This window comes from Crinia signifera, chromosome 3, assembly GCF_055691185.1.
Source record: "Crinia signifera chromosome 3, ASM5569118v1, whole genome shotgun sequence".
NCBI lineage: Eukaryota > Metazoa > Chordata > Amphibia > Anura > Myobatrachidae > Crinia > Crinia signifera.
In genome coordinates, this window is record NC_139219.1 from 25,697,376 (window position 1) to 25,716,593 (window position 19,218).

Genomic DNA, 19,218 nt, shown 5'->3' on the forward strand with positions numbered 1-19,218 from the left:
AATGCTCTCCCACACCCAATAACAGACTCTCCTCCAGTCTCCAAACCTTCAAGTGTTCCCTGAAAAATCCCCTCTTCAGTCAGCTTATCAAATACCAAAACCAGCCATATAACCTTAATAAACTTTTCCTATCCAATTACATCCCCACTGTACATTCCTCACATACTCACATAACTTTCCTGTTCTCCAGACTTCTGGCCAACATTGCTGGCTCTCCATAACATACAGTTCACCGCGAACCTCTGCAGTGTGGTGGACCATTACGCAATAGATAACACCTATCCTTATATATCAATTACCTATAGGGTGTAAGCTTGCGAGCAGGACCCTCCTACCTCTATTGGGCATATTTAATCTTGGCCAAGATTTTCACCTGGTGAAAATGGCTGCAAATTCACCTAAACCAGATTTTTGGCATAAGAGAAGAATCAGCACTGATATTGAATAGGTTAATCGAATTCACCCAAAAAATAGGGTGAAAACTGGCGATTTTTCGCAGTGGCGTAGCTAGAACTTTTTCTCCCCCCTGCCAAAAAAAAATCTGCCTCCCCCCCCCCCAAGAACGGGTGAGGCGATGGACTATGGGCGCCGCTAGCTGAGCTGACAGGCGACCCAGGCATCAGTGAGCACTGAGCTGGTCCCACTCCGTGCATATGTAATGAGCGGGGACCCAGCTCAGTGTATATTTAATGAGCGGGTCCCCATCCCGTGCATATGTATTAAGCAGGACCCGCTCATTTCACTATGCACTGCACTGGGTCCCTGCTCATTAGATATGTACAGGACGGGACCAGCTCAGCGCTTCCTGCTGCCTGAGTCGCCTGTCAGTTCAGCCAGCGGTGCCCACTACAGACCCCACTGGCACCGCTCTCCCAAGCCACTGCAGGGTCTGCCACATATGTAGCTACGCCACTGATTTTTACCCTGACAAAAATTTATTCGGGGATTGAATATGGGCCTATGTCTGTAACTAACCAGTTTAGTTTTTTCATTGTTTCCAATTTTAAAGCACAACAGAATAGTATTATTACATTATATCATATTATTATATTATTACAATAATGCATGCACCGCACTGATTTCTAAGGATTTTCCTGCATGCAGAGTCTCAAGAAATCTCTCAACCTCTCCCTGAACTTCGGCATTACTTGCGGCTATGACTTTGGCCGTTATATCTGTACTTTAGCCAAGCACTGATATAAATGTGTACAGTGTGCCTCGATTCCTGCCAAACATCAGCATCTTTGATTTCCGTTCAAATGCCGTCTAATGTCATTTTCACCCGCTAAACTGCAGCGAGAAACACATCTTGCAACATATCGTTCGTAAATGGGATGAACTGTATTTTAAGGATTAAGCAAATTTACAAATCACATTTTTTTTTTCCGCCTTCGAAAGTGCCTCCATCAGCCGTTTCCCTCTATGTCAGAGCAAATCTAACAGTCGCCATTAGGATATCTGCACATTTCAGATTCTGCGACAGAACAGATTTGTTGTGATTTGTAGGGTGAGCGATGCCAAACGCATTGCTAGGCGCCGATGCTAGGGCGATAAATCTGCTACCTTTGTGATAGGAAGTCAGAAGAATATATTTTTTACTGCGTTTCGCATAAAAAATGACTGGGCCCACTAAACTCGCATTTAGTGTGGAACTAAATAAACACGTCCATTACATCATAATTCAGGCCTGAAATCTGCTCCCGTGACATAAACTGTCCAAAGATTAGAAGCCTTATACTTAACTGACATCATTTCCAATAATTGGCGCTGCGTATGTGCTAAACTCATATTAAAGAGATTCTCCGCCATCTGTCAGCTATAGGGGGGTATTCAATCCCCACCGCTATTTCCGATAGGGGAATTAGCGGTGGGCGCCTATTCAATGCTGTCTTGCCCATTTTGTTCAGTATGGCTGTGAATTGTCACGATCACGGCCCAATCTCGACAGTCCACATTTACGCGGACAAACCTCGTTTCGCCGATTGCCAAGCGGGACATTGATTCTTGGCGATATGCTGTCAGCAAAACGAAAATGGGCCAGGGTCACGGCTGTCAGATTTGCAGCTGTTCAATCAGGTCTGAATCGGGCCACATATGTCTTTCTGTACAGTATCTCTCAATATATCTTTTTATGCCAGTGAGCTTCGTGTATGTCAATTTCAGCTTTTTTCTTTTTTTTTTTTAAGTGAAACGTAGATTTTATTGAGTACTCATTACTGAAAATTACTTTAGGAACATCAGGTCAACTGACCTGAACAAATGTTGATTGAACCCCTGATGATTCCTAATTTCATTATTACATATACCACGTACAGTACTGTTTGTGGGAATATACTGAATAGCTCAGTTTGTCAGCAACTTTCAGGGGTTCACCTGTATTCTGACTTCTTAGTCTGGGTACTCACCTGACAACACGTCACAGATCCTTTGACATGTGGCCGAACAAGGGGTAATCTACAGACTTACTGATCGGACACTCGGAGTGTCAGTCAAGATATCCAGCATTTGAATTTTCCGACCCAGCTGTGACCTGCAGCATGTGTGTGGTCAGTTGGCGGACTGCCAAGAGCGTAACTACCATAGGTGCAAGTGGTGCAACTGCTATGGGGCCCAGAGCTGAAGGGGGCCCATATTTACTGTCTAAGTAATATGTTTTACATACATTTATCACCATCAGTTGCTAAATAGGGGGCCCTTACAAACTTTTGCTATGGGGCCTATGAATATCACCCCTGCGGACTGCCCGTGCACACAGCCAGATATATTGGCCATCAACCGTGTGGCAGGGCCGCCCCAATTTGTCTGTGCACTATATCGTTCACAGGCTTATCAGGCGGCACACAAGCGCCGACGGGCTCATATAATATAACCCATTCACTTGAACCGCCAATATAGAAAGCCACAATAAAGTCTAACCATAAGGTTCATACATTATAACATAATACTGTACATGTATTTTATTATGACACAGTCTATTCAGCACGCACCTAACATTTTATAGAGTGTACTTGACAAATGCTACATCAAAGCTGATTGGTTGCCACTGGCACCGGTCCACTTCTCCACTCTTTCCCCTGCTTTTTACGTTAACTCTTAAATGCGTAAACAGCACTGAAATGTAAAAAAAAGCAACTCACCGACTTTTCTCCAGTGTCCGCGGAGCTTCCACCACGGAAATGGGGACGTTGTCTGGTAGCAGGCGGACAATGTATTTCCCGGTTCTCTGAAGGAAAACAGACAGCTCCACTTTGCAGCTTGCACTGTTACTCCGCAGCCATGGGCTGATAAGTGTAGGAACGGGACCTCCAGAGGAAGCATAGAACAAAAAGTTACCTAGAACACAGAAGCAGGGATCCTAACGTTATTCATCGTTAAACACTATAAAAAAGCTACAAAGGTAAAATATTGTTACAAGAACATTGTTGGAACTTAGATTGGTTTCATGGACCCCAGTGTTTCATTGTATCTGCAGGTCATCATTAAACTGCAACAATTTCATCTACGCTCATTACTTGTTCCTATACACACGGAACCTTATGCAACAATACAAATTTTGCAGCATCTGTGAGTGCACTGTGCGGGAAGTGGACGGGCAGCTTACATCCACTGACATCAGCTGCCCGCCTCCCACACCTGCGTCACTGGGCAATTTGCATGGGAACGCCCATGAAATGCTGGGTGTTCCCCGGGGCTGTGCCCCCCGCTGCTGCCCCACTCCCCCGCCCACACTGCTAGGCGCGAGCGGGGCGGCGAACATGCAGTTGCCGTTCCGCTCGCACCCTGCATCTGCACATGTGCAGAAACGTGCTTGCCCAGATGCAAAAAATCAGTCCCCCGTACGGGGGACCGATTAAATTAGAATGACCCCCTGCATGTGTACGATGACTTAGCAACGTCGGACAGAGTAAGGAGTCATTTGCAAACCAAGGGGCACGTAGGGGATTATTTATTAAGAATGGGAATTCTATTGAAGATGGGATGTTGCTATGGGCAACCAATCATATTCTATTATCTAAGTAGATTCTGATTGGTTGCTATGGGCAACATCCCATCTTCAATAGACAGATCGGGCTGAGAAATCGGATGTGTTTGACTGCCCCCTTGTGTCCGATGTTCATGTGGCCACATGTGTATCTGACCTGAGCCGGAGGTCGGACAGGTTGCCTGTCTGACCTCCAACTCAGCCCCCCCTCCCGGCAGCAGGAAACAGGGTCACATGCGATACATTGCCTCTGAAAGGACCACATGTGATGTATTGCATACAATCTTGACGCACCCCAAGGCTCAGGGGGGAAGAAGGTCTATGGCCACCTTTTGTAAATAAACTCCGTAGTGTCCATTTGGGGAAAGATTTGGGGAGTGGCTACAAAAATGTAGGCGGGTCTCCATGTTTTCCTGGGTTTATCTCAGCCGCTGCAAACTCGTTCACAGTTGGACTGGCCCCGGCCTCTTATTTGCGATGACTTTCCTGTGACTTTCCTACTGTATATTCCTGATATTTCCTCTTCTGTGTGTTAGAAGCGGGTGTGAAACAGCCGCTTCGTCGACTGCACATATCTGCAAGTCTGTTGCTTCTGAAAATGCACCTCTGAATCAGACTCTGATTCCAAGACCACAACAGAACCGCGTCACGCCCACTACACTGCCATAGCGCACCCATGAGGTGGAATATGTTTGTGCATCTGTTTATCCCCATTGCAGTCACTACCCAGGATTGCACAATTCATTCCTGAGTAGGTGCGGCTTAATCCATCCTGCAGTTCTGTACGTGGACACTGTGGGGCGACGCACTGGGCGACTGTTTAGTGATGTCGATTCAGTCACACATAATGAAACCACACATTTACTGAGAACATCGCCATTGTGCCCGGCTTAGAATCAGCCACTAAGTGATGAATTCCACCCAACATTCCAAAGTCGCAGCATAATGGGGGCATGGGTGTGTAACAAGGACATACCCCGTAGCTGTGACAATTGTTGCTGAATTCTAGCCCCCCCCCCAAGAGTCACACCCCTGCACATCAATGAGTGACGGTCAAGGTAAAAATGGGGCAAATTTAAGAAGCAGCTGTTGAGAGCAAACTAAACATTTATCTCAATGGGGTATTTGTATAATAATTGTTGGCATATGGCAATAGCTACAGGCTAAGTATTGCTGGTAAACTATAGTGGAGGAACAGTAGGTGGCGCTGTATTATAAGTTATTACTGTGTAGCCACTCTTGGTATGTGAAGGGGTTTTATACTCATCCACCTGTCACAGCTCCTAGTTATGCGATGGAGTTTATCTGTACTGGTCACAGTATGGTTTATCTCACAATCCACCCAGCATGCTAGGACGTTATTGTTTTTACATTGGGAAAGATTGCGTTTATAGTGTTATCATCACATCAATAAGCTTGAAAGAGCAGTATCACGTCTCGTTCTTATCTGCTCTGAGCACAGTTACGCACAGCAGGAAATACAGGTCTTTCCGGGCCAACACTGAAACGTGCTACAACAATGATTTACTCCTCGGTCCCTGACACCTTGGCACTAGGTCTCCGCACTCCTCCTGTACCTGTAACGTGTCAGGCATTGTCCAGTCCGTTACCTTGCCGGGAGCGCCCGGCTTGTAAACCTGCTGTGAAATGAATTGATGAAATCCGCACAAACGTAATCTGTCTCTGCAGATGAAAGAGACCCCACTGGGAGCATTTATTGTAATCTGTACATTTATTTATTTATTTATTTACAGTTTCTTATATAGCGCAGCAGATTCCGTTACAGTTTCTTATATAGCGCAGCAGATTCCGTTACAGTGTCTTATATAGCGCAGCAGATTCCGTTACAGTTTCTTATATAGCGCAGCAGATTCCGTTACAGTTTCTTATATAGCGCAGCAGATTCCGTTACAGTTTCTTATATAGCGCAGCAGATTCCGTTGCGCTTTACAATAGTAGACAGTGATAAGACAAACTGGGTAACAACAGACAGACTTGGAGGTAGGAGGGCCCTGCTGCAAGCTTACAATCTAGTACATTCCATTGTTTCCTTCTACTATGTGACTGGATTGGGTTCACGACCTTCACATTATGTAAATCCTATGCAGCAGTCTGAGTAACGTAAATATCCGACAGGAAGTCACCAGCATAATGAGCAGCTGATCCAGCGCAAAAATAATCTAGACTTGTATTGCGCAAGACTGTATTTTTAATGAACTGATAACTTGAGGCCTTATTCAAACCTGTCCGCTAGGATGCACATGTTTGCAGCTAGCTCCTGGGGCTTGCATTGGCCATTGGTTACGGAGAGAGGTTGACGCAAACAAAATGTTGACATGGCAAATGTCGACACATAAAAAGGTCGACGTGAGTTTTTCACAATTTTTTGGGACTGGTAACATCCACGTGAACTCTGGGCAAGGCACAAGGCCCGAGGGGTATGTGCTATTCTCATTGGGGGTCTACGTGCTCAGATATCAACATTGACGGCAAAAAAAGTGAAAAAACGAAACCAGTCGACAAGTAACAGTGGATGTTACGCACTCAGAGGCCTCTCATTAGTGTATTTTGCAGCAGTCACATAAGTGACTTTATGACAATGCTAGTATATTAGCCCTTCCCCTTGACGGGTTTATACTAGCATCAGTATATATAGCCACTGATGTTTGACTGTGCAGGAACGTAGTTACCCAATTTGTGCGTCTTTAATTGCAATCGTCCCGCTTGGTGCACCTTTACAGGCTAGCATGGGGCACAACATTGAATCTTGCACCAGCTTAATGTTAGGTGTCGATTTTACATCAAAGTATGGCCTCCAATAAGCAGCTGTGTTCTCAACCAGCTATGAGGCCCTCCCACAACACGCCCACAAATTAAGAGTTAAAATCCAAATTCTGAATCATGGGAAAACTCAAACCGAGATTTGGTTCAGATCTCCTCGGGGGATTTGGAAGTGGTTTTGTTAAAGTTCTGCTTAACAAAATCCTAGTGGATCGGGATTTCTAGAGGACCAGTGGGAACCAGTGGGATTGTAAAGCCCCAAACACACTTGACAACCAAGGCCTCAGGTTGCCAAAATTCAGCATACGCTTTGAACATAATTGGTAAAGGGTTCAGTGCCAGATTCTGGGAGTGTTGGAGCGCCAGCAAGCACTAGGCCCTTGGCAACAAGCCAGAAACCCATGGAAACTAGCAAGAAGCCCCTGGCAACAAGCATGAAATCCCTGGCAATGAGCATAAAAACTCTGGCAATGGGCATTTGGGGGAGGGGGGGGGGAGGCATCTGAAACTTTTTTGGCAGGGTGGTGCAAAACTTCTAGTTACGCTACTGTCAATAGCCAACAAAATGGTTGCCCTGAAACATCAACAGACAACAAAATGGCTTCCATAACTGCATCAAAGCAATGCAAACACTTTAAAGAAAGTGGGATAGAGTAAACTAATAGTGCGCTGACAGCAGCAGCAAGTTCCAGTAATATTTCAAGGTTTTTTTACACAGCAATAAGAGGCGTTATGTGTTTCTGTTGTGCACAGTTGTTGCTTTGCTACTTTATAGCTGTTGTGTATATAAAACAAGTTAAGAATCAGCCAATGCCGCCATTCCTGAGGAATTCCGCTGCTCTTTATTTTTTGCTCTGATTTTTATTTACGGTAAAAAAAAAAAAAAAAATTGAGGAACATATGAAACTGATCGTTTGTCACAGAAATGTGTCTAGAATGAGCATCTTTCTGTAGAAATGCACATGTGCAAACCCCAACCATCGGAGCAGGGGCCGAATTCGGATCGCTGCAAGCGATACTGAATCGGCCCCCAAATCTGATCCATTGCCCAGCCTGAAGTGTGTAGCAGATGTTTTAATGGTGAAGGGACCAACCAGCCAATCAACTCCTGACATTTTTCAAACACAGTCTGAGACATGGCAGGTAGGAGCTGATTGGCTGGCTGTTTATCACTCTCCATTTTATCACTTTTGAAGCTTAGTGCATCTGGCCCATAATTTGGACTGGAGTATTACTCTAATATACTCTAATATTGTACAGTATGGATAGGGGGCACTGTAATGTAGCATAATATGAATAGGGGGCACTGTCATAATGTAACTTGGGGATATTGGGCCTGATTCAGGCTGAGTTGTACTTCTGGTTATGCCCCTGGGAAAGGGCATAGGAGCAGTCTATACAGCTACACTATATGAAATCACTTCTGAACTGTATAATAGAGATTATTAGCGCCATGACTCTCATGCAGTGGCGTAGCGCCAAATTTTGTAAACCCCCCCCCCCCCAAATGTTGGCTCTCCCCTCTCTCACCCTTGTCTTACCTGTCCCGGGAGTCGGGACCGCAGATCTACTTTGCACTCCTAGCCTTCTCTGGGCTCCGAGTCCTAAGTTATGACAAAATGTCCCTCAAAAAATGGCCGCCCCCTTACAGCAGACCGTTTTGAAGGATGCTAGAGGAAGCTGCTGCTGCCCCCTCTAGCATCCTAAATACTGTCTGCTGTAAGGGGGCGGCCATTTTTTGAGGGACATTTTGTCATAAGGAGCTAGAAGGAGGCTAGGAGCATTGGGACGCAGACAAAGTAGATCCCGGCCACGAACGCAGCATAGCTCCCGGCGCCCACATTACTCAGCGCCTCCCCGTCACCGCGGGGTTTACCGCACGGTGGCTATGCCACTGCTCTCATGTCTCAATCCGCGGTGTTTGATTGGTTATCTTCATGTAGCTATGGTTACGCTATTCTACATTACCCTGATTATGCTGCATTTGCTGGTCAGAAGACAATTTTATCTCTCCTAACTACAGAGAAAGTTTAGGAATGGGAAAACTCAATGATAAATTGCACAAGCAGAAAATATGACAGCAATACCAACCTCGATAAAACCCGTAAACACAGAATAACAAAGATATTGATATCATTACAGGACTATCACACAGAAATCTAATCACTTCATTCAAGCAGATGAGTGAGCGACCAGATGGAGGACTGTCGCACAACGTTTTAGGGTCAACTGGAAAACACCGATTGTCCATCTCAGTCCTACCAAGAAATCATGAATAAAAAGCACAAATCCCGCAGCCAAGAAAGCCACGCTGTCTGTCTCCGCCGTCCCGCATTGTACTGAATAAGCCGTTCCATTTGTCTATAAACATAATTTCCAGCAGCTGCCATTGGCTTTAAACCAAGGAAACTGAATTTTCATATCAAATGTGGTGCTAAAACTACAGCACAGTCAATTTCCTCCACTCCTGCTTCGTCTGCCCAATGATGTGGGCAGAATTATAATAAGAACTAGTTTTACATTACTGCAAATGCGGAGAGAACCATATAGAAAATGCATAATAGTCGGAACTGCTTTTTTTGGTTTTGTTTTACAGGGCCAGATGTACTCAGTTTGAAAAGCGACAAAGTGGAGAGTGAAAAACCACCAGCCAATCAGCTCCTAACTGCCATGTCACAGGCAGTGATGTCAAGAAGGGGGGGAGTACTTTTTACCCAGGGTTGGGTCTGCTGTCGGGGCCGGATCCCGCTCCCCCCTATCCCGTTGCAGGGAGTTGGGCAGTGGGGAGAGAGGACAGACTGTCGCCCCAGCACAGCCTTTTGCCCAGCTCAGCACACGCTGCTCAGTGCTGTGCTTTGAGCTGCGGAGAGAGACAGCTGCAGCGGCAGTCTGTTCTCACTCCTCTTTTTTTTTTGTTTCATGGGGGTGTGACCATGCCCCTACCAGAGGCCCCGCCCCCGGGAGCTGATCGGTTGCTGGTTTATCACTTTTATAGCTTAGTTCATCTCGCCCATAGTATTATAATAGGGGCTCGTGGCCTGGAGAGATCCCAGCCATGCCAAAAAGTTATCATGTCTTAAATATAACACTGCTGTTTGACTTGAAAACTATTTGGAGTGTTTATGGCCATTTTTGGGGTGATTCTGTTTGGCTTGCTAAGCAGTGGTAATTTGCTGCTTAGTGAGCCGCCTAACGCCACCCGCCAGGCATACGAATGCCCCCCCACCACCTTGTGAATATCCCCGCCGCTTTGCAAATTTATGTTTTGCATAAACATCCATTCGTATGGTAGCGTGCGGGCCCGAAATAATTTACTGGTCGCCAACCATCAAATGTTTTCTGCCCTGCTCGCAAATCGAAGTCAGTCTGGGCTCCGGGTCCGAGAATTGGGCACGCGGTTAACGTCCTGAGACATCAGCCACCAGCCCCCAGCAGCCCGTCTGCGTTCGCATGGAGAAGCCCAACGTTTTCCTGGGTGCAGGGCCAGTGCTAGGGTGTCCGGTGCCCTCCTGCAAACCATAAATTTTGCGCCCTTTCACATTGCCATTGCAACAAGCTGCAGCCCGATTGTGGGAGCGTATGCAACATCCGATCCGACGGAGGATCTCAGGTGCATGTACATGTAGGCATACACCATCTCAGTGCTGTGTCCTCAAAATGTTGCAGGCACTAAAGGTGCCCATACACGCTGCGAGAATCGCATACGTTATGTGCTAGATCGCATCGCACGGCATACATGCAATGAGTGTGTGATGCGATCCGAAAGCAGTACAAAAAGTATGTTCAGCGCATACTTTTTGTACTGTGCGATGCCCGCAGGAGCGCACATCACATCGCATGCTGCTATTGCAGCGTGTATGGCCACCATTAGGCACATAACCCAGACCATTATTTTAAAAGTGTCTAAAATTCATATTAAAAAAAATCAGTACCATGATGGCACCGTGAAACTATACAAGTACCAAAAAATCTACAATTATTAAAATAATTGTTATAAACATGAAATATAAAAGACTCATTGTTTTGCTGTGTAACTCTTGTGCAGTCCCTCCTCTTCTATCTGCGTAGGCAGGACACTGAGGATGCCATTACACCCCTCTCGTGACTGAGGGGGAAAGGAGGGGAGAGAAGGAGGAGATGGAAGAAGAGGGGAGGAGATAGAGGGGGCGGAGTGTTGAGGACTGGCAGTGGCACTGGCACAGCACACTGAGAAGAGGGAAGGAATGGCGGAGCTTCTGCCTGTTCGTCATTTGTTTGACAGCTGACAGGCGCAGGGAGCAATGGGTAGGGGCCGGATCCGGACATGACATGTCATCCAGGCATTCACAGACAGCGCTTCATGCCTCAGTGCAAGTGTCCGTGAGGAAGAGGGGGCAGGTCGCAGGAGGAGGACAGTGTGTGTGTGCGGTGTAGGGAGCAGCTCTTAATACTGCCGCCCGCTGTCAGACAGGCGCTGCGGGCGGCGTGCAGGAGGCAGTGACAGTGAGGGCTGAGGCAGCTTTAGCAGAGCAGGGAGGGAGACAGCGCCTTTCCAGCATGGCGCCTCCCTGCTTTGCAGGAGCTGCTGAGTGGGTAGCGCCGGCCCTGCCTGGGCGCACCCATTGTTTTCGTGGGCATGGCCAGGAAATGTAGGGGGTTCACGTGCGAATGTGCTACCTCCACTGTAACTTTGTAAGTTGCCGAAAGTGCCCACACAGTGGTTATACGTGCCGGTATCTTTGCTCTCTGTTGCTAGCACCCTATGGGGAAGATTCAGCAACTGTTGCGACTGCATGCTATTACATCGGGGCTGCCTACCGTCCCGGAATAGCCGGGAGGTAGGTGGCCAACCCCCACGAAACCGCCCCCGTGAATCTTCCTGGCCACTGCGGTAAATTACCGCGATCCGCAGCTTTTCGGGGGAGGGGCTAAAGATGCAAATCACATCATTCAGCCTGGCCCCCTCCTCGAAGACCTGCAAATTCTCGATTTTAAGTACTGGGGGCGGAAGAAGCCTTTAAAAGTAGGCAACCCTGATGTATGTTGACCTTCATAGTGTCGACACGATGACCCAAAAGTTTCCCTGTCAGGTCACGTAACCAGGCAGAGATAGGGGGTCCATAAAATATATATGGCTCACGGGCCCCCTTATTTGTTAGGACGTCCTTGACTTAAGCGCACACGCGTGTAATGGAGCAAAATAAAAAATAAAAATTCCAACCTTCAAAAACAATCAAACTTGACCTTACTAAGAAGAGCAGCAGCTGACGTACTCGGCAGTGCTTTACAATGAGAGCACATTATTGAGGCCCATCAGTCACTGTCACTCCTACAGTACATTGAAGCGTTCCTGCTCTGAATATTGCCATTTCCTATGCTTCGCACTGCAGCAAAGCCTAATGCACTGCAAGACACGTTCTGCATACAGTAAGCCATTACGATGCTTGTAAATCACATTCTATCCCTCCATAATTAGTACATGACATGCCGTAGTGTGGCAGTAAATGATGTTTGCACATCGGAATACCTTGGGCCCGTCATACAGTTTATACACCAGAGGCAGCAATTTTTTGTTTCCGATGATTTTCAAACAATTTTTTTTTTACCTACATGCTCGTTGCCAGGGTTTCATGCTCATTGCCAGGGGTTACATCCTGGTTGTCAGGGGGTTAAATGATCATTGCCAGGAGTTACATGCTCGTTCCAGGAATTTCTTGCTGGTTGCTAGTGGTTACATTCTCAGTGCCAGGGGTTTCTTGCTTGCTGTTGCGCAAGCGTTCCGGATTCTGGCAATTCCAGGTAACGGTGTACAAGCTGTGCTCCCCCAACAGAGGCTAACGGTCCAATAGGATCTCTAGCATCTGTCTCCTACAAGGCAGCGGCCATTTTTGGAGTGCCATTTCCAGCAGACTCTATAGGTTTGGCCAGACCAATTTGAATCTGCAGAGACCCTGCACCCCTCAGTGCCGGCTCCTGCAAACCACTGCTTGGACTGCGCAGACATTGTTATGCTACTGATTAAAGGCCTTCCTCCCACAACTAGTAACGGCCTATAGATGTGAATTTAGCATGGCTGCCTGGTATGACACTGCTTGTAGCGTGGGAGAGTAACACTATAATAGAAATTGATGTACACAACTCTGTGAAACGTCCGGAACTGACATGAAAATCACCTCCAGTCATACCTACATTGCAGGTCACTTCAGGAGGTGGGGCCAAACAGTCTTGTCATTAGGTCCCACCCCCAACATAGGGAACCACACCCACGATTCACAGGTCTGTGGAGAGGGAGCAGCACTAAATTACACGATCCAGTCATTTAGCCCCACCCCTTCCCCTGATTCCCAATGAGTGTACAATCCTGAACGTTTCACTAGAAAGCGGGCAGGATGCGGGAGAGCTGCCTGCTCTTCCAGGACTGCAGGAGACCACTCCAAATATCAGAAGCCTCCCGCAGCTTTCTGGAGGGTTGGCAAGTGTCTGCGATAACCTTTCCTCTCTACTACAGGTAGCTCTCCTCACTACTAAAGCTATCCCAAAAGGATACAATTAGCCAGGAGTCTAATTACTTACACACACAGGCATTATTACCCCTGGATGGTTAGAGCCATCATCTCACTGTAATTCCACCTAGGAATTCCAGCCCAGCTAATGGTTTCAGAGCAAATGATGTGGGCTTGTCTGAATGATCGCTTTGGGATGATACTGGCTACATCTGTAGTTTCGCTGGCAGCCCATCGTGAAAAATAGTATAACCTTTCCTACTTTACTGCCATTAATGAACTTCCTTCCAACAGTCTGACAATGAACTTTTACTTTGTTCCTCCTGAGGAAACAGATGAATAGAAGGGCCGTATATTACCTGGGAAAGAGAACAAATGGCTGCGATACAGACAGGCACAATGCAGGAGGATGAACCATGTCCAGACCGTAACAATGGGACTAGGAAGAGGGAACAGAAGAAAATGCAGCTCGAGGAAATTAATGGGGCTCACGCTGAGCTGGATGGATTTTTTTTTATCTTTAATAGCAGGTGCAAAGTGAACCAACCCCCCCCCCCCCCCCCCCCAAAAAAAAAAAAGTTCCATTATTATTACGGTAGTCCTGCAGAGCTGACTGTATACACAAAGTAGAGGCAGCTCAGCGAGTGTAGTAGAGTGGCATTATTGCAGGAGATAGCGGTTGTATATGGAACTACAGGTACCACAGTGTGGGCTGGTTTATGCAGGTGTGGCTCATTGTGTCAAGCCTGGTTAGGTGTACATGCATGGGGTCGACCACTGAAGATTGACAGGCCTTAGGTTGACACTTGAAATGTCGACAGTCAAACGATCAACATGTTTTTCACTTTTTTGTACCACGTCTCCTCGCCATGCTTTGGGCATGGTGCCTTGGTGCGTTCGGCACCCTATTTTATTCTCCCACTGCTCCATTGTGGATGGTAGGGCATTGCAGATGACACAAAGATATGCAACAGAGTAGACACACCAGGAGGGGTAAATCAAATGACTGATGATCTAGGTTAACTTGAGAATTGGTCAAGAGAATGGCAACTACAGTTTAATGCTAAAAAATGCAAAATTATGCACTTGGGACTCAAAAACCCAAAGGCTCAATATAGTATCAAGGGTACTAAAATGGAAACTACTGAGAAGGAAAGAGATCTAGGAGTCACTATTTCAAGTGACTTATGCCCCTTTCCCACTGCAGGTCTTAAACGGTATATTGCCGTTTTTTCCCCTTCCTAAACGTTTAAGGCTGCAGTGGGAAAGCGCCAGAGTTGATTTACCGTTAAAGTTAACCGGTATTTCAACACGTTTAAAAAGCAGAGTCCTACACGTTTCAGAGCCGTTTCTTTAGGCAGTGGGAATGGCTCTGAAACGGTATTTAGTAAAAAAAAAAAAAAATCGGCGTGGGGTCCCCCCCACTGCCGTAACCAGCACCAGGCTGAAGAGCCGGGGCTGGTATTAAAAAGTCAGGAAACCTGACAAATAGGGCTTCGCTGATTTTTTAAAACCAGCCCCAGGCTCAAGCGCCGGGGCTGGTTCCCAATATACGGGGGACAAAATGAGTAGGGGTTCCCCGTATTTTAAGAACCAGCCCCAGGCACAACCAGCCAGCAGGGTAATGCCACAGCCGGGGGACACTTATGATATAAGGTCCCGCGGCCAAAGCATTAGCCTACTGACCAGTCAGCCTGGCCAGGGGCCCTGGGGGAGTGGGAACCCCCCAAATAAAGGGGTCCCCCCTCCAGGACTTACCTGACCAGGCTGAAGCCTGGTGCTGTCCTCGATGCCCCTGGGCGGTGGGCATCGAGCTGATCTTTGTGTAAAAAAATATATTAAAAACTATTGTCTTATACCGTAGAACTATGAGTCCCAGCAAGCCTCCCCTGCATGCTGGGACTTGGAGAACCACAAGTCCCAGCATGCGGGGCATTAAAGGGCACGCTGGCACTTCCCACAGTACAAGAAATAGTTAAATAAACACACTGACACCCCAGAAAAATAAAAGTTTAATGCATACATTACACAAACACACTGATACTTACCTATCTTGAGCCCGTCGGTAGGTCCCAGGGTCCGGTCCGGTGTCTTGGTTCCGGGGCCTTGGTTCCGGAGCTGGTCCGGGGCTCCAGGGCTGAAGAGTCCGGGGTCCAGGATCCGTAGTAATCCAAAGGGGTACCTGTGGAAGGAAATCCTACTCACCTGGTCCTCTGGCGACCATCCCAGCATCTTCTCTTCCCCTTGCAGGCTTGCTGCACTGCACTGCGCTCGCCACCTATTCTATATTCCCTATATGGGGGTCGTGGACCCCGACAAGGGAAAATAAATATGTAAATCTAACAGTCAGGATTCGATGTTACGGCTCCCGCTCCCCATGCTGCCACGCCCTCCTCACTGGCATCGGCAAGTGTGTACGGACAATATTGCAGGATATACACATTGGCTAGTGTTTACCCAACTTAACTCTTGCTGCGCATGTTACATCTGCCCCACATGCAGTGCTTTGGCCATATGAGAAAGATTTTAGATTTTACAATAAACTCTGAATCAGGCCCTTAATCAGAGTTGCCTACCCTCCCGCTAGGGTGGCTAATCCCGGGATTTGGCCCTAAAAAAACCAGGTCTAATGCGCAGTCTAATGCCGGGCAGCGTCTGAGCACGCCGCCCACACTGCTGTCAGTGTCACCCCTTTTCCTGGTCTGGCCGCCCGCCACCCACCTCTTCTCCTGCGCCTGCCTGCCCGCTCCTTCACCGCCGCCGGCCGCCCGTGCCTTCCTCCCTGCTTATCCGGCTGCAGTGCTGATGAGGAGGTGCACGCGCACCTCGGAACCCACTCCACTCCCGGCCCGATGGCAATTCTGCAACAGGCCATCGATAGTGCTAAACTACTGTATGCAATGGATGACCATCGATATTTTTACATATCGATGGTCATTCATTGTGTTTGATTGATCGGCCTGTGGGCCAATCAAAACATGGGGGCAGGGCTTCGCGGGTGTCAGGGACGGAGCTACGCTCTGGGTCCCGGCACTTTGAAAAACAATAAAAGCAACACATCGTTTTCCTGTTCCATCGATGGAGGGAAACCATCTGGTTCTCCCCCATCGATGGCAAAAGTATTCAACATCAGCCATTAACCATCGATGATTTCGAATCATCTATGGCCATCCCTAGCGGAGAGTTATGTGGCCGTTCTGCTGCAGTGCATGAGGTGTTGGCTGGCTGGGAGTGGGAGTGGCATCCTGGTTAATGTACTGACCCTGTATTGGCGCCGGACTCCCTGCTTCTTCAGTGTCAGCTGCTGCTGCACCACCTTTCACACTGACAGGTAGTAGGAGATCAGCAGCGTGACGGTGACCTCTGAAATGATCGGGAAACGGTCATCTGTCAGACCACACTTAGGTCGACAGTCATTAGGTCGACCCGGAAGGTCAACTGGCCCCAAGGTCGACAGGGTTAAAGGTCGACATGGGTCAAGGTGTGTTCGTTAGTGGCGAATTCAGGGGAGGGGGGGCACACAGCCCTTATAATTATGTATGTTGGATTGTCGGCAACAAAACAACACAGGAAAGGGGGAAACTGTGGCCCAGCAACAGTATGTAACTTGCAGGAATAATGGGTCCGATCTAGGGTCGCTCATTGCAATCCGAATTCGGCCCCAGCCCCGAAGGTCAGGGTTTTCACATTTCCGTGCATTTGCAAACCCCGTCAGCGACCGGCTTTGGCGAGTTACACACTCTATACACTCACCGAGCCGATCGCTGCGGGGAGAGAGGGCTGGGGGCGGGCACAGGGCCGGACCAGGGGTACAGCCAGCGTTTTATGGGTGCCCCCATGAAAACGTGGGCGGGCTGCAGCCTGCCGGCGGCGTGCGGCTGACTTCACGGGAGGCCAGTTAGTTCAGACTGACATTTATAGGCGAAATCATTCGATGGTCAAAATATTCTAATATAATAGGATCCTATGAATGCTAAAAGCATCTGTTCAACTTTATTTTGTTATGCGGTCATCCGTTCGACAGTGTCTAGGTCCACAGCCAATAGGTCGACATGTGAAAAAGGTTGACATGCACGATGCCGACATGGTTAAAATATCAACATGAAAATGGTCAATTTGGACAAAAGGCTGACATAAGCTTTTTGTGATTTAAAAAAAAAGAGACTTTTTCATTCTTTACCATGCGAGGGGACGCGGTACACGAATACAATGTCCATGTCAACCTTTTTATGTCGACTTTTTGACCGTCAACCTTTTGACCATGTCAACCTAATGCATAACAACCTATTGAATGTCAACCAATTGTGGTTGACCGTTTGACCCTAGACACTGCCGACCGTACAACCCGTACCCCTTTATTACTGAGGAGCATATGTATTATGGTACTGGGACCGTAGTAGCCTCCAAGCTGCTACTCAGAGGCTACTAAGTCGGCACCTGATGACATACGGGATGTGCATTAGCTATGGGGGTCTATACAAGTAGGCAGAGTGCTAGTGTAAGCCAAGGGTGCTCAGCATACGGTTCTCAGCTGTTTTGGAACTACATATTCCAGCATGCCCTGCCACACTTTTTCTATTACGGTATGCTTAAACGGAGACAGGGCATGCTGGGATATGTAGTTCCAAAGCAGCATGAAGACAGCATGCTGCTAATCCTCTGCCTCAAACTCATTGCTGTTCTTATTAAAATTTCATGTAAAAAATTAAGGCATAAAAAATGTATCTCATCTACAGTAAAAATGCAGATTGTGATAAATGTTGACCTGTAATTAAGTATTTAAGCTGTCGCTTAACTGAGTTTTATTGTGAATGACTCATTAGCAATAATAATGTAATATGTCTGTGTTATTGTACATGACTCATTAGCAACAATAACATCATTTGTTTGAGTCAAAAGACTTAAAGTTTATGCTGATTAGCCTGCAGGTGCATATTGTTTACTTGGCTTTATAAAAGGTCCTGCATTTGCCTGTCACTGTGTTATAGTAGCATTATAGTACTGTGCAGCTGTAAAGTACTGAGCCCAGATGAGATTGATTTTATTGACTATTGTTTTACTTCTAACACTTGTACACTGTTATCTTGAATAAAGCCTACTCTGAGAGGAGGAGGTCTGATTGGAGTCTGCACATGGGCCCCCTTCTCTCATAAAGGGCCTTTCTGTGAATTAATGAACCCACTGTTGCAGTGAAAGGGAGAACACTGACTTAAGCATGGGCCTGTAAGTATCCTGACATAAACCTGTTTGCAAAGCTTATGTACTTATTCCAAAAGAAAGAAGGCACAAGTTGGACTACAAATCATAAGACTGTATTTTGGGGGGATATTGTCTTGAGACCAAAGAATGGAGACTTTGGGACTTTGCTAACAAAAACTTGTTAATTCCCGAGATGTCATATTTCTTGAGTGAAACCGTGAAGTGCTTGAGAAATGTGTAATGCTTGGAATACCTCAGAATAGCAAACCTTCTGACCAAGAGACTTCAAACCTTAAAGCCAACAACAGGTAAGGATTTCAACAAAACGTAACAAAGTGAAACCCCCAAAGAGTTTGCCAATATTGCAGTCTCGGAAATGCAAAGTTTAAAATAAGAAACTTTGGGCCTCATTCAGCAAGGCTCGCTAAGCAGCAGTTGTTCACGACTTAGCAATCCCCTCGGTACTTACCAGCTGGTGCCGCATTTGGTACTTGTGTAGTTTCATGGCGGCACTTCCCTGCGGATCGCATTCTATGCAAATCGTATGCAAAGCGATTTGTATAGGATTTGCCTATGATTCGATCCGCAATGCGATTTAGTACACCCCCACTATCCACGTCAGCCTGAAGCGTGGCGAGGGGACGCGGTACGTGTCCTCGCGACCTGTTCATACCCCCACTATTCACGTCAGCGTGTAGTTGTTTTTATAAAGTTTGGGGAGCACTGCGAGCCACCGAGCCCGAAGCGAGGCTTGTTTTCTGCGTCCCCTCGAGG

At 47.1% G+C, this 19,218-nt stretch overlaps 1 protein-coding gene and 1 long non-coding RNA gene across 5 annotated transcripts in view; one reads left to right on the forward strand and one right to left on the reverse strand.

Moving 5' to 3' along the window:
• Positions 1–19,218, reverse strand: part of ALK (ALK receptor tyrosine kinase) — a 601,111-nt gene that overhangs the window by 291,972 nt on the left and 289,921 nt on the right. For all 3 annotated transcript variants that reach the window (XM_083175495.1, XM_083175496.1, XM_083175497.1), the window contains one exon: positions 3,138–3,333. In XM_083175495.1, the coding sequence (XP_083031621.1) occupies positions 3,138–3,333 (196 nt within the window). The remainder of the gene's footprint in view (positions 1–3,137; positions 3,334–19,218) is intronic.
• The window catches only part of LOC146063264 (uncharacterized), a 293,909-nt gene that overhangs the window by 141,423 nt on the left and 133,268 nt on the right, over positions 1–19,218 (forward strand). The window contains exon 4 of one of the 2 annotated variants that reach the window (XR_014471560.1): positions 8,906–10,760. The exons of the other annotated variant lie outside the window; for it this stretch is intronic. This is a non-coding gene — a long non-coding RNA (uncharacterized LOC146063264). Of the gene's footprint in view, positions 1–8,905; positions 10,761–19,218 lie in introns of those variants that run through there. 2 annotated transcript variants of the gene reach the window in all.